General features: G+C 41.8%; 1 protein-coding gene across 1 annotated transcript; it reads left to right on the top strand.

The window, feature by feature from the left end:
- Nucleotides 1–1,292: 1,292 nt before the first annotated feature.
- Nucleotides 1,293–18,402, top strand: LOC307126652 (uncharacterized protein). Its single transcript, XM_079817282.1, has 3 exons — nucleotides 1,293–1,347; nucleotides 1,955–2,162; nucleotides 17,053–18,402. The coding sequence occupies exons 2-3, from the start codon at nucleotides 1,955–1,957 to the stop codon at nucleotides 18,246–18,248; spliced, it is 1,404 nt and encodes a 467-aa protein (XP_079673408.1). The 5' UTR covers nucleotides 1,293–1,347; the 3' UTR covers nucleotides 18,249–18,402.
- The last annotated feature ends 487 nt before the right edge of the window (nucleotides 18,403–18,889 follow it).

Genomic DNA, 18,889 nt, shown 5'->3' with positions numbered 1-18,889 from the left:
TGTGCTGCAAAGCTTCTGTGGTGGAGCAGGGCCTGCGAGACACGGTGATGGTGGCATGTGTGGGGAAAATGGGAAAACCTGAAACAAAAATATAAAGTAAGATAATTTTGTTACTTCTAATACAGAAATCAAATGGCATTGTGCTGTTAAAATGGCTGCTTTAGTATTATGTTTGTGCAGTTTTGTCGGATCTGAAATGTCGGCAGACGGGTGTGAGGATCCTGGGAATGGTTTAGTGCCATGATGAGACCCTCCATCAGTACACCTGCCCTTATTGCCTCATCTGGCCCAGATGTTGCTGTGGTCTCTTCATCTCAGTGAGCCCAGAGCCAGCGAGAGCTTCTAGAAAAAGACCAAAAGCAACTTACAGTGCTCTTATTACAGGGACGATCCCGCTGGAGCACCTGGAGTAAAGAGCCTTACTCATATTGATATCTTTGAATAATTCATCATAATGCAACTTTGGCTTGTGAAATAAATTATTTGCATATAAAATAAAGAAATTAACAACATAATTAAGAGATCACGATTTTGGGGTTTCTCAAGGATAAAAAAAAGGATAAAACTGTGGGTCAGATTAGTAGGGTAAAAATGTATTGCTTATACTGCAATCACAAAATAAATGGGCAGCTGTTTCTTCAACAAGACCACAAAATGAACAAGCTTAATCAATATCAAGATATTTACAGATATATGAATTAAACCTGTCACTCAAATCTTTCAAGTTGTAAAATTATTAGATTAATACATATTACTTGTGTTGATTGAAAAATAATATTCAGTTTACACCCACACTCATCTACTATAAGGAAAATAAATCAGAGGACACAATCACAATTAATTTAGCACTATTGATTACTTTGGATAAAAACTTCTAATAAATGCATAAATGTAAATGTAGATTACATTACAAAATGTTACCTATTGATTGTTGCATATGTGTTTGTTTGAGTCTGTGGCCCTATATTATAAAATTATATTGACAAACGTTTATTGTTTTTGATTAAACTCTTAATAAATAAGTATAAAAAAAATAAAAAGTTCTCAGCCCCTTGTATAAAAGATTTCTGCACACAGACATTTATGTTTAGTATTTGCAGAATCTCACATATTAGATGTGGTTCAAACTCTTTCTTTGGTAGTTATTTTTAGCACACCATTGACCAACACACATTTAAATATGTATTTCTTCAAGAATTCAACTGATGTGTGTTTTATTATTTGTATGTGAATGTCTATACACATCTGTGACATGAGCATGTGATCAGGACTTTTATTTTGGAGTGGTGTTTGATGTCATAAGGCTGCGCCACACTTCTGCATCTGTTGTGATTCTGCTGAAGAAAGGTTTGTGTTTTAAGCTTTTAAAGTGTTTATATCAATGCAAACTGTTCAGGCAATTTCATAGTTTAACAATAAATATTAAATTAATGTTTGGTTGTTGAACTTTATAATGATAATAACATTATAATGCTTTATCTAATATTAATGAACTTTATTTTGTGTGAGTAAAGAGCATACACACATGTTGAAGTTGTTGTGTTAGCTTGTGACCAGATAGTAAAACATGAGCAAAAACCATCGAGTGCATACATAGTTTTGCTGCCTCTGTTGTTAAATATGGTCTTATATAAGTTAGCCAAATTAAATTTAATAATATTAAATGTGTAGATTTAACTAGAACAACAAGTAATGTTGTTACAAGTAATGCCAACTGCTAATGCCAAGTGTAATCTATTAAATGAAATTAAATAAATGTAGCATAAAATGTCTAAATATGAACCTACTGTATAAAGTGTGTTCTTTTATTAATTTGTAGTATTTAGAGAGTTTTTTGTTGTCTAATCAGGTCATTTAAGGACATTAACTCTCTCTGACTGACTCTCTTACCAGTGACTGAATTACTGATTTAGTTTGAATGTTTTTTATTGCTGTGATTATTCTTATCTTAAAGATGGCGTTTATTAAAGAGGAGAGTGAAGACGTGAGGATTGAAGAAGACGTGAAGATTGAAAATGTCTTCAGTTTGAAACATGAAGAAACTGAGGAACAAACAAAGATGGCGTTTATTAAAGAGGAGAGTGAAGACGAGAAGATTGAAGAAGACCTGAAGATTGAAAATGTCTTCAGTTTAAAACATGAAGAAACTAAGGAACAAACAGGTTGGTTTCATTCTCAAAGCTGAACTCTACAGCTCTACAGAATTGAGTGATATTTTTGAAGAGAGTCCTAATTTAAAGCAGTTTTATTTAACATGGAGCGGGTTGCCTCATGTTGAGATCACGACCTGACAAATACTAATGCTTTCTTCAAACTGAGAAGGTCCGATATTATGAGAAGATATTAACCCCATTATCTACTTTTTTGTAAAGATATATTTATTGGGAATATACATACAAGTGTGAAATAGTAAGTGCACTGGGAGTATCAGAACATTCCCTTTCTTCATCATAACAATTAACAAGAACAGGAAAGAGATATAAACTAAATTAAGTAAATGAAATGCACAATGCCTTTGTAATCACTCTTTTGCAGTTTCACGTATTGTTTTCAATTTAGTTTTTTTTTCATCATGTTCCATATCCAGCAAAGTAAACCATCAGCTATAAGGGTGATTCTCACAAAATTGTATTTTCTGCAAGCTTTTTTCAAGGTAAATGTTGGTGTCTTTCCAAAATAATGGAATTGGAGAATCTGAAACAACACCAAATAACAAAATCATATAAGGATTCTGTATAATTCATAAATACGTGCTCACCAAAATTCAAGAAAAAAACTTCTCTGAATTCATAGTATGTGTACGCATCAACTGCAAATATATTTTAGTCAAGTTGTGATATACCGAACAGGATCACATGAAGTTGACTTGTTTTTTTTTTGGTTTTTTTGATCTATTACACCAGCCATTGCTCTATGTCCATATTTTCTTTTTATTTCCCTGTAAATGGGACTAGCTAAGTCCTCTCCAGTAGGAACCTTGTGTTTGCCATTTCCAGACCCCATACTTTAACGCAGTACTTTAGTACTTTAGACGCATCTTTATACTTTACACAGTGGTCGTCACCTCTGTGTCCTGGCTGCATAAACTTATACAGACTCTTACGAATTTATCGTACAACATTTTTCACGAATTAGTGAAACCCTCAGGTATATTTCTGTTATATCAGTAAAAAATATCAGTCCCTATTCACTATTTTGAATTTCAAAATCCGTCTCAACGTTTGCCCTTTTCTTTATTCTTTTGCGATCCCGGTGGTGACAGTCCAGGCCCCCGGCCATCAGTCCTCTCATCCCTTAATTTCTGGGGTAGAGGCTAACCTATATTTTCAGTTAGGATGGCCAATCACCAACACTGTAGGTCCAGACAAATCACTCACAGGATCCCATCCTTGTCATCAAATTGTTGTGGGGAAAAAAAAAGTTTACCAAACAAAAGTGTTTACTACAGAAAACTAGAATTCCCCTTATATTTAACAAAAACATCTTATATAATATAATTAAAATGGCCTTATATGGTTTTATATAGTTCTTAATGTGCAAAATGTACATTACACTAGTATTTTTAAATTTGCTTTGATGTCAGGCGTTAGTATTTTACCAGTGCATTGCTCATAGGGCTGAAAGATTAATCGAATTGCAATTTTAAATGTTGCGATTTAAAATCGCAGAAGGCTGCGATATGAAAAATATACCGTCCTCTTTGGTTGGCAATCTTATTAACAAATTGAGTGAGCGCACCTCCGTTCTCCCCAATTAGCAATGCTCTAGCTAACTGTATACGCCCGCCATCAAAAAACAAACAGGAAAGTGCAGTGAAGTGGGATCAGTGGAGATTAAGATCCACTGGCTTGGTGTAAGGTACATACGGATAACTTTCCAAGGCTGAGCAAACTGGCTCGCAAATACAGTGGGGAGAACAAGTATTTAATACACTGCTGATTTTGCAGGTCTGTATTTTTTTATCATATGTACACTTCAACTGTGAGAGACAGAATCTAAAACAAAAATCCAGGAAATCACATTGTATGATTTTTAAATAATTAATTTGCATTTTATTGCATGACATAAGTATTTGATCACCTACCAACCAGTAAGAATTCTGGCTCTCACAGACCTGTTAGTTTTTCTTTAAGAAGCCCTCCTGTGCTCCACTCATATCCTGTATTAACTGCACCTGTTTGAACTCGTTACCTGTATAAAAGACACCTGTCCACACACTCAATCAAACAGACTCCAACCTCTCCGCAATGGGCATGACCAGAGAGCTTTGTAAGGACATCAGGGATAAAATTGTAGACCTGCACAAGGCTGGGATGGGCTACAGGACAATAGGCAAGCAGCTTGATGAGAAGGCAACAACTGTTGGCGCAGTTATTAGAAAATGGAAGAAGTTTCCCCTCGGTCAATCTCCCTCGGTGTGGGGCTTCATGCAAGATCTCACCTCGTGGGGCATCAATGATCATGAGCAAGGTGAGGGAACAGCCCAGGACTTGGGCTGGATTTCCCGAAACCTTCTTAACACTACGTCGTTCTTAAGTTATACCTTAAGGTGTATCTTATCGTTAATACATGTTTCCCGAAAGGATCTTAGTTAAGAATACCTTCTGTAAGACATTCATTCGTAAGGTTGGTCTGGCTATACTTTATCACTATTGATCGTTCATTCCAATAGTGGCCACCACTGTTTCTTTACATCTCAGTCTATACGAATATAATTCTGCTAATTGAAGTGTTTTCATGCAAATAATAGGAACTACTATTATCATTACACTGATGGCTGTTCGCTTTTTAATTATATTATCCAAAGGTATATCAGCTGGCAAACCATTATGGAGTCCATTTAAAGGGAATGATTGTAGAGGGGAGTTTGGTCAAACTATGGCAGCGATACAGCAAATAGTTGTAAATCAAAGACGGCGCCTTCCGCGGAGACATTTCTATGTGCACTATTTTAGGGTAGGAGACTTTGAAAACCTGACAGACAAAGACATGTGCTGTGCATTCCACTTTGATCTCTGGGTCATCTGGAGATATTGACAACAGATTCATGTTGGACTTGGGCCATGCTTCTTTCAAAAAAAAAATCAGGTCCCTTAAGCCATCTCTTACATGCTAAAAATTCCCCAAGTCCCCAAGATGCCTCATCAGCTGAATTTAAACTTGACTTTGTGCCTTCATTGCACAAAATCTGTTGAATCTCTTATGACAGCCACTCTATTTGCTACAAAGGTATGAAACCGCTTCATTTCATTTTGGATATATCTCAGTACATTCGTGCTGTCTGTCCAGAACACAGATGAGTCCAAATCAATCTGCAACTCCCTTTTAGCATTCTATCAACTCGTACAGTAAGAACAGCAGTCGTAAGATCCATCATCGGGATTGTAGTCTGCTTTAATGGAGCAACTCTTGACTTTCCTAACATAAATGCAACTGCAGTCTTTTTTTCCACTATTCACCAACTTCAAGTATGGCACTGTCCCATAACCATACTCGCTGGTGTCAGAGAAGTGGTGGAACTGTGCGTGTTTGGATGGTCCAAAGTCCTTGTGTCACAATACAAAACGCGGAAGCAAAGATGCAAGTAACTCTTTAATAAAGTCAGAAAGACAACATAGTTCAGGGCCTCAGATGGGCTGGTGGCGCAGGGACAAGACGGTCAGCGTGATGGTGAAGTGAGGTGACGGTGAATCCAGTGCAGGTGAACATCCAGACGAGACAATCCACGAAGACACCGAACAGGAACTGGGAATGAACACGACTACAGACAGGAACACGGAGAACACACACTGAGGACACCAAACAACGATCTGACAAAGAGAGGAGAGTGAGATGAGTATTTATAGGTGAGTGAATTGAATTGAATTCAGCTGACGCTCTGATGATCCAAATGAGCGGAAATTTCCACTCACACACACACACACACACACACACACACACACACACTAAACAACAAATACACGAGACATGAAGAAAACAGTGAATTCATGAACCGTGACAGTACCCCTCCTCCTAGGAACGCCTCCTGGCGTCCCCAGACTCCCTTACCTGTTGATTGTAATCATCGATAAGGGAGTGATCCAGGATGTCTCTAGCAGGAACCCAACTTCTCTCCTCCGGACCGTAACCTTCCCAGTCCACCAAGTACTGGACTCTGCGTCCCCTCCGCCTTGAGTCCAGAATTTGATTAACCGAATAAGTGGGTTCCCCTTCTACGAGTCGCGGCGATGGGGGAACCGGGGCTGGCGGATTAATGCGGGAATAAAACACGGGTTTGATTTTGGATACATGAAAAACGGGATGAATTCTCCTGTACACTGGAGGAAGATTGAGGCGGACTGCCACCGGACTAATGATTTTGGTGACAGAGAACGGGCCAATGAATTTGGGAGCAAGTTTATTAGAAACGGAGCGGAGAGGAATGTTCTTGGTGAAATCCACACTTTGGAACCGACGACATATACGGGAGGTCTAGACCGGTGGCGATCGGCCTTGGCCTTGGTGCGCGCTCCCACTTGGAGTAGAGTCTCACAGGCTCTAGTCCAAGTGTGATGACACCTCTGGACGAAAGCGTGAGCGTAGGGGACCGCGACCTCGGACTCCAGACTAGGAAAAATTGGTGGCTGGTAACCTAGACTACACTCAAATGGAGATAGGCCCGTAGATGACACTGGTAACGAATTGTGGGCATACTCCACCATTGACAGTTGTTGGCTCCATGAGGAAGGATTCTTGGAGACCAGACATCGCAACGTTCTCTTCAAATCCTGGTTGGCTCTCTCAGTTTGGCCATTGCTCTGGGGATGGAACCCTGAGGACAGACTAACAGTCGCACCCAGTAATCTACGAAACTCTTGCCAAAATTTGGACACGAATTGGGGTCCTCTTTCGGAAACCACGTCCGTCGGGAGGCCATGTAACCGAAAGACGTGGTTAACGACTGTTAACGCTGTCTCCTTGGCTGAGGGTAATTTGGGCAAGGGAATGAAGTGGACGGCCTTCGAGAACCGATCCACCACGGTCAAAACTACCGTGTTACCCTGAGAGGGTGGGAGGGCGGTGACAAAATCTAGAGCGATATGGGACCAGCGTCTCGAAGGGATCGGCAGCGGTTGAAGGAGCCCATCTGGGGGTCGATTTGGAAGACTTACCAGTGGCGCAAACTGAGCAAGCCAAAACAAAATTGTGAACATCGCAAGCCATTCGTGGCCACCAAAATCGTTGCTTGACTAAAGATGTAGTGCGACTGACTCCTGGATGACAAGCCACATTGGAACAATGCCCCAACTGAATAACGTCGGACCGTAGTCCCTCTGGCACAAATAAACAATTCGGTGGACAACCGACCGGAGGCGTTACCCCTTCTAAGGCCGTCTTGACCTTCGATTCGACCTCCCATGTGAGTGTGGAGATAATTAGGGTCTCCGGAAAAATGCACTCAGGAGTAGACGGGCGATCGGAGGGGTCAAAAATGCGCGATAAAGAATCGGGCTTGATGTTTTTGGAGCCCAGGCGGTACGAGAGAGTAAAGTCAAAACGTCCGAAAAAAAAGTGCCCACCGAGCCTGCCTGGAGTTCAATCTTTTAGCGGTTGTAATATATTCCAGATTCTTATGGTCGGTCCAAACGATAAAAGGTACCCCTGACCCTTCTAGCCAGTGACGCCATTCTTCCAATGCTAACTTGACTGCCAACAACTCTCTGTTACCAATGTCATAATTACGTTCGGCTGGAGACAAACGGTGAGACAAAAACGCGCACGGATGCACCTTGTCGTCTGCAGGAGAACGTTGAGATAGCACTGCACCTACCCCCACCTCTGACGCATCGACCTCCACCACGAACTGACGTGATGGATCAGGGGTAACTAAGATGGGGGCTGAAACAAAGTGGCCTTTCAGTTTGGCAAACGCAGCCTCGGCTGTGTCTGACCACCTGAACGTAGTTCTGGGGGAGGCCAAGGCAGACAGAGGCGAGGCTAGTTCGCTGAAATTGCGAATGAACCGCCGGTAGAAATTGGCGAACCCCAGAAACCTCTGTAGGGCCTTACGGGAATCTGGACTTGGCCAATCCACCACAGCCTTAACCTTCTCAGGATCCATATGCATTCCCTCAGACGACACAATGTACCCTAAGAAAGGAACAGACTGTGCATGAAATGCGCATTTCTCCGCCTTGACAAAAAGCCCATTCTCTCGCAGCCTCTGAAGCACTTGTCGGACATGCTGCACATGCTCCTGGAGAGAAGAAGAAAAAATCAATATGTCATCCAGGTAGACATGTATGAATTGATCGACCATATCTCGCAGCACGTCGTTGACGAGTGCCTGGAAGACTGCTGGGGAATTGGACAAGCCGAAAGGCATGACCAAGTATTCAAAGTGCCCCCTGGGGGTGTTAAAAGCAGTCTTCCATTCATCCCCCTTCCTGATGCGGACCAAATGATAAGCATTACGCAAGTCCAGTTTAGTGAAGATCGACGCTCCCTGCAACCTCTCGAAGGCTGAAGACATCAGTGGCAAAGGATAAGTATTCTTTACCATGATGTTGTTCAGCCCCCGGTAATCAATACAAGGTCGCAGGGATCCGTCCTTCTTCCCCACAAAAAAGAACCCCGCCCCCGCTGGAGAAGAGGATGGACGGATGAACCCCGCTGCTAGAGAATCAGAAATATATTTCTCCATAGCCTCTCTTTCTGGGACAGAAAGTGAATATAACTTGCCCTTGGGCGGAGACGTACCTGGCAGTAACTCTATAGCACAGTCATAGGGACGATGCAGAGGGAGAGAAGCAGCACGAGACTTACTGAACACCTCCTTCAGGTCTTGATACTCCGTGGGCACGTTTGACAAATCCACTGCCTCCTCCAGAAACGCAGAAACAGACGGACAAGCAGACACGAGACAGGACTCATGACATTTACTGCTCCACTCCGACACTGATCTCTTCTGCCAGTCAATCTTGGGGTTGTGTTTGATGAGCCAGGGGTGCCCTAAAACTATGGGTGCGAGAGGGGAGTCCAGAATGTAAAAGGAAATGGTTTCAGTGTGGTTGCCAGATACGATGAGTGTGATGGGTCCAGTGGTGAATGAAATAGTGGGAAGAGCTTGACCGTTGAGGGCATGAACTGCGATAGTCCGGGTGAGGGGTAAAAGGGGAGCCTGAATCTTGAGTGCGAATGAGTAGTCCATGAAATTACCTTCTGCCCCAGAGTCCAACAGTGCTTGACAATCATGAGTGTGGGCTGACCATCTTAGTCTTACCGGGAGGAGTGTAGATGTTGATGAGGTCTTCTCAGCGGAGATCCCACCCGACAGTAGCCTCAGATTTACTGCCGGGCTTGACCTTTTACCGGACAGTTATATGCAAAGTGTCCCGCTGCACCACAGTAAAGGCAAAGGCCCTGGGATCTCCGCCTCTCCTTCTCCTCTCGGGAAAGCCGAGCTCGCCCGACATGCATGAGCTCGTGATCGTAGACGGGACTGACCGCGTCCCCTCCACTGGCTCGTGGAGTCTCTGCTGCTCCAGAAGCACGAGTTGGTAGCATCCGGCGTTCGACTCGGGAGTTGCCAGTTCGATCAACTTGTTGAGTGTAGTGGGTAAGTCCAGAGCATAAATCTCTCTCTGGACGCGGTAAGCCAGCCCATGCAGGAACATATCCCACTGCGCCTCCTCGTTCCATTGACACTCTGCTGCCAAAGTCCGGAACTCGATAGAGTAGTCAGAAACAGATCTTTCGCCTTGCTTGAGGTCCGCAAGAATCCGAGCCGCCTCTCTTCCCGCGACCGCACGGTCAAAAACTCTCTTCATCTCGGCGGAGAGTGTCTGGAACGAGGCACAGCATGGATCTTGGTTCTCCCACACCGCTGTCCCCCATAGCGCCGCCCTCCCAGTCAGTAGCGTGAGCACAAACGCCACCTTGCTTTGCTCGTTAGCGAAGGTCCTGGGCTGCAGAGAAAGTGCATCGAACAGCGTGTTAGAAATGCTCTGCAATAATTAGGCTCACCGTTGTATGACTCAGGAACAGGTAGGCGGGGCTCTGACTGGGAGACGTTCTCTGGTGGTACGGGGGGAGCGGGGGTTGGTGTTATGCAGTGGGAGCTCGCAGATGTTGTAATTGTTGGGTGAGCTCGGACACCTGCGCCACAAGAGCTTGAATAGCCTGCAGGGACAAGACGGTCAGCGTGATGGTGAAGTGAGGTGACGGTGAATCCAGTGCAGGTGAACATCCAGACGAGACAATCCACAAAGACACCGAACAGGAACTGGGAATGAACACGACTGCAGACAGGAACACGGAGAACACACACTGAGGACACCAAACAATGATCTGACAAAGAGAGGAGAGTGAGATGAGTATTTATAGGTGAGTGAATTGGCAACAGCTGGTGCGGGAAATTGAATTCAGCTGACGCGCTGATGATCCAAATGAGCGGAAATTTCCACTCACACACACACACTAAACAACAAATACACGAGACATGAAGAAAACAGTGAATTCATGAACCGTGACACCTTGAGCTTTACACACTGGTCTACTTTCAGTGCTGCTACACGGTTAGCCAGCCATCTTGTCCATCGCTGAGAGAAGACCTGTGGAATATTATCATCCCAGCCAACATTGCACTTACACATTTCTTGGAGCACCTGATTTACAGGCAGATTGAATGATGAAAGAAACACCAAAGGGTCATAAATAGAACTAGCCACAGACAACATGCCACGTCTTGTGTGAGGGCGCAACTTCATGGATAACCTAAAGGTGAATTTATCAGTTTCAGTACACCAATGCAGACCAAGTACTCTTTCCATTGGCAGATCCTCTTTATCCAAGTCAAGCTCTTTGATTGCCTTTGACTTCTGTTCTTCTGGAATGCTGGACATGACAACACTAGTATTACTCAGCCATTTTGACAGTAGAAATCCTCCCTGATGTTAAACAGTCATCCATATAAAAGTTCTGAACAATGGTATTCAAAACACAAGGGTCAAAGTGTGCTTGATGGTCTTGTGCAATCCTCCTCAATGCATATAGAGCACCGCTGGGTGAGGATACTGCCCCAAAAATTTACTTTCATCTTATACTCCATAGCCATCTGTGTCACAGTACCACTAAGACACCACAATAAACTCAAAGTCCACGTGTTACTGAGATACCTTTACCTGATGAAACATGGCTTGTATATCAGCTATCAAAGCAACAGGCTCCTGTTTGAACCTCGTAAGAACTCCCAACAGAGAGTTGGTGAGATAGGGGCCCTCCAGCAGCTGACCATTCAGAGAGGTTCCTTTAAATACTGCACCGCAATCGAACACTACTAAGTTTTCTTTTTCAGATGATATACACCGTGGTGTGGTATGTACCAAACCATACAATCTTCTTGTTTCAACTTGTGAGGTGGTAATTCCTCTGCATATCCCTTATCAATTACATCAGACAGAAAGGATGTATACTCTTGCTGATATCCTTGATTTCTTTTAAACTTCCTCTGTAGACCCAGGACACACTGTTCCGCGATATTGCGATTGTTTGGCATGATGATGTCAGGAGACTTAAAAGGTAAGTCTATATAATAATGACCCTATTCAAACTTGATTGTGGTTTTCATTATTTTCACAAACTGTTGGTTGTTTCTGGACATTGTAACATCATCATCTGACAGTTTCTCATTCAAATCATGATTATATCAACATATCAACAGATCCTCCAGTCTGGCAACTGAGATCCAACTGGCAGTGACTACAGGACAGCCAGTCATTCCTTTTTCACTATTACCACCTCTTAGTGGCCCATTCATGACCCACCCCAATAGGGTCTTGACAGCATAGGGTCCTCCGACTTGACTGTTTATGACTTCCCACAGTTGCATAAGATATTTATGCATTGAGACCAATCAACAGTTCAACCTCTGTATTAATACTGGGAGTTCTGATACTCTCCAGATATGGATAATCATTCAAGTCATTCTGAGTGAGATATTCTTGCTCACCGACATTGATTCTTGAGTATACAGCTCTGGTAAATCCATATAAGTCTCTCCATAATAGGCTTGAAATTTGAAGACCAGAGAGCATGAACATGTCTACAGACCTTTTTTTGCCTAAAGTAACTCTAAAAAGATTAAAAAAGTATTCCTGTAAGATTCAGTTATCTCTTAAGATGTTCTATACAGAAACTGGCTGAACCAAAAAAATCCAAAAACGCATAGGTGTTGACAATCTTGGTACCTGACTTTGCCATGACTCCAATTAATGGCATACAATACACATTTTACTGTCGTCCTTTGGTTGAGCAGGACTAGTACAGGTAGTTTGTACTTCAGATGGACACAACTCTGAAACAGAATGAACAGCTGCAAAAGTTGCAAACCCTTTACTGGTAGATTTAGGTTTATCTTTGGCATGAGATTAAGAGGATACCTGTCCACTCTGTAGATCTCCAAACAATGGATCAGAAAGAATCTTTACCTGATGCTCAATAAACCTCACCAAATCAGAAAAAATGGCCCTGTTGCTGCAACGCTCCTGTAGCTCACAAGCAGCAGCCCTCCACTTTTCTGGAAACTTGTAAGGCAGCTTCATCACAATGATATGGCATTCATTTCATCCATATGCTGGAAATCTTACATTAAATTACAACAGCTTCTCAGAAAATGTAAAAAAGACTCCAAAGCATCAACCTCTTCACACTTTATAACAGATCAGTTCATGACCTTCTCCATATATGCTGCTGCTACTTTCTTTGAGCAGATTCTTTGCTTGAGCATATCCTTGATCAGCTATCATATTGTGACAACTACGGATTAACTCTTTTGGCCGTCCTCTTGTATATTGCTTGAGATAGTAAAGACATTCTTGCTTGTCACCTGTTTTCTTTTCAATGGCTTGTTCAAAAGCTTTAACAAAAGAGCCATACTGCAATGGATCTCCATCAAACTCCAATATTCTTCGGGGTGGAAGAGAAACTAAAGCTTGCTGTTGAAGCAATTGAGCTGTAATGTTATTTTGCTGCTGTACAACATCATACAAGGTAGGACTTGGAGTAGAAATGTGAGAGGTAATTTGAGGAGGCAACAAATGTTGTGTGTGAATGTTATCTTCAGGCCCGTAGGAACTTGAAATTTGCTGCTTTGCAGATGAAGGTTTAGTGCATTGAAGCTGGTGCTTGAATCTGCATGCTTGATCTCTCCTTTGGAGGTTCAATCAAAATTTTATGTTGAGAACTTGCATTTCTTTGTTGTGAAGGTGCCTTTGAGTTAGAGCATTTATTTGATGTACATGATTTAACATGCTTCATAAAATATGTATTCATTGGATCTTCCTCATTCATTCCTTCAACACTTTCTTCACTCGTTTTCAACACAGACAATTTTACAGTATAGCAGCAGCTAAATTTGATTCCATTTGTAATTGTTCCTTTTCTCGCCATAGCTTCTCATTTTGTCTTTGGAGATCTTCCTCTTTAGCCTCAAAAACATGCAATTTCTTTAAAGCGGCTACAGATTGCAAAGAGCTGCCTTTTCAGCTTTAGCTTTGAGATGAGCAGATGCAGTGCTTAAAGCCTTTGAAGTGCCAGACAAGGAATAGAGCCTTTTCTAACGAGTTCCTTTCTTTGAAGCATTGGATACACTGTCATCAGGATTTATGTTTGTGTCCTATTAAAGACACTCCATCATCATGTCAAACAATGGTTATCTGATCTTGTTCACAAATCACAAGATGCATTATTACAGAAGTACCAGCTTTCTAAAGAAATAGAGGCTTAAAATTTCCACCCTATTGATTAACTGAGAGGAGGGGGTCCAGAGAACAATGAAACACTCGCGCCTTCTCTCTCCCCGGACTGATTGGATCATTCCAACTCTCTGGGCGTCGGCCACTCCATCTATAAGAACAAGGAGCTTATCATTAACTCCTTGCACTCTGCCACCACGAGGAAGACCACCCTGGCCTTCGCCCCCCCCCCCCCCCCCCCTTGAGAGAAGGATCCCTTTGGCAGCCAGCCAAGAGAGAGAGACCTGCAAACTTCTGGAGCGACTTTCCTGAACTTCACATAAATTCTCCCGGACACGCAACTCCTTAGCGAACTTCCACGATGATTCGAACTCAGACACGTACACGAGATAGCTTAATGCAAGTATTATATTTCACCTTTAAACTGCTTGTAAAAGGTTGTCTTAATTAATCCTGATTCACGCAATCATAAATGTCTGGAGGGCTCTGGTGAAGTGCTTGGAACTGTACAGCTCTCTCTCTCTCTCTCTCTCTCCCTCGTGGATTCTCTCTTTCCATCATTCTTTTCCCTTTGATTTTATTCGTTAAGTTAGATTTTTTCTTGTTTTTACCCCCGTGTGATTCGTAGCTTTGTATACTGTAGTTGTTTTATTAAAGCAGCACTAGGTAACTTTTCAACCTTTATAATATATTTTCAAACCTCTTGTGATGATACATCAACTTACAATAGGTTGAATGACACGTCTGCCATAGCCTGACGGGGTCTGTATCGTTTTTAATCGTACTTTTAAACTTCGGGTTTCGGGAAGTAACCCGAGAAAAAAAAGAACTACAAAATTCGACTGCTTTACGGCATATACGTCACTTCCACCACCACCCCCACTTCCTTAAATTCGGACGTGCGAGAATTTGTTTGCCGAATGTTATAGTCATGGCCGAAGCAGCACAGAAAAATAAGAAAGCAAAGGTTTTGTCGGAGGAAAGCAAAAAGAAGAAACGAGAAAGTGATCGGATTAAAGGCAGGACAAGGATCAACATTGGGCCAGCGCTTGCTCGTTGGCGTGAGCTGAAGGAGGAGGGGCTACATTCTTGCTAGTAAATACGTAAGACGTACAAAATCATATTTTAGGATACCTAACATGTCTGTGATATTGGTTTATTTGTCTTGCCTCAAGCTATAATGCAAATCGATTTTTCAAATTTGCAGATTCATCTAGGGTAGCTTGATATTATAATATTGACGATGTATGGTTATTACCTACCACTAAAGCATTGAATTGAAGTATCATATAGATTCTGTAAAACGAGAACCAATAGACTAGGCTACTATAATGACGCTGGCTTGTAAACGTGAGCATCACGATCATTTGGCGTTTGAAAAAAATAAAACCCATGAAATTATATTCATATGACATGCTGAAACATGTGCCACTGTAACGTTACCTGGGATGAAGACATTTCACACGCGACGCAAGCAGAACACCTGCATGTGAACTCCTGCAGTGTTCAGGGCTATCATAGTTGTCATGTCAACAAATGCACGTGCGATGCATCCCCTGATGTAGAATGACAGTTTACGACAGTAGTAGAGGACAATACTGTTTCCCAACTGTAGGGGGACCCCGAGAGCAAAAACTACCTAGTGCTGCTTTAAAACCCAATAATTGCATTAAATTGAATCCGTATTGTTTTGCTCACAAATATCGAAGTCAATGAAACGTAAGATTTTAGCTACCCATTTAAGCTTGATTTTCCTGTATTACAACTTCAGTAATACAAATTGCACAAACATAAGAGATATTATTTGTCCTGATGAAACAGATCAATGTTTCTTAAGGTTTGTAAGATTGATAATGATGAAGAAATCAATTTGGATAAAGGTTACTTTTAAATGATTAAAGGTTCCGTTATACGTTAATTTTTGTCTGTACAACAAGCAAATCATATTCATAGACTCATGAATATTCATACCATTTGAATTAATTATTCCCCGAAACTTATTGTTGTTGCACCACCTTTGTTGCTGTTCATACTCTTTAGTTTGAAGCATTGACATTTCAATGGCATCTTTGCACAGTGTTTTAAAATGCTTGAAATATTTTTGCACATCGTTTCTTTGGTCACTTTTTCAGACAAAAGATCATGGACCTTTTGTTAAACTTTATTTGCTTGGGTTAACTTTGATTTACATTGCTTTTTCACATTCTCAATAGACCATACAATGCTTTTTTAGTAATTTTCCTTACTCTTTTTCTCTGTTTCAACAGTACTGTTTATTTAAATAACAGCATGGCCATCTACTGAATTGCGCTCCACATCCCCGGCATCATTCTTTGCACTCGTGAATTCATCCTCATCATTAATTTTTTCCAATGACGCTCATCACGCACATGTTTTCCCTTTAAAAGCGTTTTCAATAAGAAAGCCACAATGCGATGGTGATATACTGAACAGAGTTAGATCCACTTCAAGACCACAGAATGTAGCAAACTGAAATTATTGTTGATTGTAAAGCAACATAATCATTCGAACTCAGGATATGATTCAAACTTCGTCCCGTATCATCATCATCTCATCATGCGATTAATATCGCTCAAAGAAGTTCACTCACCAGCGTTTCGTAGTGCTTCGAAGATTTCTCAGCATTCAACATTGTTCAGTGCAAGACTCTGCAACACATCAGGCAAGCAATCCACACTCCACTAGAAGTCACTCACTCTGCCATATGCATGAGCCGAAACACTTTCCATTCACAGAATTCCTCTGTGCATTACAATGCACAAGAAAACTATTCCAAACGATATCCTCTTAGTCTGAGAAGGTTCTTACTTTTGTAATGGCTTTCCTATAAGCCACAGACAGTAAGATGTTCTTGACTCGTGATTTGGAATAAACAATGTCCACACAGCGAAATTTCTTTGCTTTTCTGTTTCTTTGCACTTGTAAATTTACTCAAATGTATAGGCTGTTGTTACAGAGTTCAAAATTGTGATTCTATGGTAAGAACCATATGTTCCAGCCACCTGTCCCTACTGATACAACCCACAGGAAGTTTACATTTTTCCCCAAATAGCAAAGCCCTATATTACAAACCACTTCAATAACAACTGTGGCAGTGTCCTGAACACACAGAATCAAAACATGATGAAAAAATAGTTTGGAAATGTTCCTAATGAAATGTAACCCATCTTTCTGTAGCTTAGTGGGTATAGGATCTAGCACACATGCTTTTGTTTTGATGCCTCAAATCTTTTAATGTCTTGATGTCTGTTCTTTTGTGCCATTTAAACTGGCGTCAACTTGTTTTTGTCTCTTTTAGATCTGACGGCACTAAAAGTGGACAGTCAAGAACTAAATGAAATGGAAGCGAAAGATCCGGATGGGCAACACCATGATTTCATAACTGGAGAAAAATCTTTTAGTTGCTCACAGACTGAAAAGATTTCCTTGCAAAAAATCCCTCAAAAGCCTGGAAAGAGTTTAATTGAAAAACAACACCCTAAAGTCCACAGTAAAATTCACACTGGAGAGAAGCCTCACACCCGCAAACAGTGTGGAAAGAGTTTCACTGATAAAGGGAGTCTTAAAGGCCACATGAGAATTCACACTGGAGAGAAGCCTTACACCTGCCAACAGTGTGGAAAGAGTTTCAATCAAACAGAGAAACTTAAAGCCCACATTAGAGTTCACACTAGAGAGAAGCCTTACCCCTGCCAACAGTGTGGAAAGAGTTTCACTAATAAAGTGCATCTTAAAGCCCACATGAGAATTCACACTGGCGAGAAGCCTTACACCTGCCAACAGTGTGAAACGAGTTTCACTCATAAAGGAAATCTTAAAGTCCACATGAGAGTGCACACTGGAGAGAAGCCTTACAGCTGCCAACAGTGTGGAACGAGTTTCACTCATAAAGGAAATCTTAAAGTCCACATGAGAATTCACACTGGAGAGAAGCCTTACACCTGCCAACAGTGTGGAAAGAGTTTCACTCAAAAAGAACATCTTGAAGGCCACATGAGAGTTCACACTGGAGAGAAACCTTACACCTGCCAACAGTGTGGAACGAATTTCACTCATAAAGGACACTTTGAGCTACACATGAGAATACACACTGGAGAGAAGCCTTACACCTGCCAACAGTGTGGAAAATGTTTCACTCGAAAAAGAACCCTTGAGGAACACACAAGAGTTCACACTGGAGAGAAGCCTTACACCTGCCAACATTGTGGAAAGAGTTTCACGCATAAAGGAAGCTTTGGGCTACACATGAAAATTCACACTGGAGAGAAGCCTTTCACTTGCCCACAGTGTGGAAAGAGTTTCATTCTAAAAAGAACCCTTGAGGAACACATAAGAATTCACACTGGAGAGAAGCCTTACATCTGCCAACATTGTGGAAAGAGTTTCACTCGAAAACAGCATCTTAATGGCCACATTAGAATTCACACTGGAGAGAAGGCTTACACCTGCCAAGAGGTAATGACCCCTTCCTGTTCCAACATGACTGCGCACTAGTGCTCAAAGCAAGGTCCATAAAGACATGGATGAGTGAGTTTGGTGTGGAGGAACTTGTCTTCAAACCTTTGGGATGAATTAGAGCGGAGACTGCTAACGGTTATATGTATGTATATTTTAGGCAACAATAAAACAAAATATGTTTTAAAACACCACTCTGCCTCTTCCTTTTTATTTTAAGAATATTAAACATTAATAGCCACACAAATGTGGTCCAGGCAAACCATACATTGATTTTCTTCTCTGCATGTACACTCACCTAAAGGTTTATTAGGAACACCATACTAATACTGTGTTTGACCCCCTTTCGCCTTCAGAACTGCCTTAATTCTATGTGGCATTGATTCAACAAGGTGCTGAAAGCATTCTTTAGAAATGTTGGCCCATATTGATAGGAGAGCATCTTGCAGTTGATGGAGATGTGTGGGATGCACATCCAGGGCATGAAGCTCCCGTTCCACCACATCCCAAAGATGCTCTATTGGGTTTGAGATCTGGTGACTGTGGGGGCCATTTTATTACAGTGAACTCACTCATGTTCAAGAAACCAATTTGAATTGATTGGAGCTTTGTGACATGGTGCATTATCCTGCTGGAAGTAGCCATCAGAGGATGGGTACATGGTGGTCATAAAGGGATGG

The sequence above is a fragment of the Gobio gobio genome, assembly GCF_949357685.1.
Source record: "Gobio gobio genome assembly, chromosome: 5".
In the NCBI taxonomy this organism is placed as follows: Eukaryota; Metazoa; Chordata; class Actinopteri; order Cypriniformes; family Gobionidae; genus Gobio; species Gobio gobio.
This window is presented reverse-complemented; position numbering and strand designations above follow the sequence as displayed.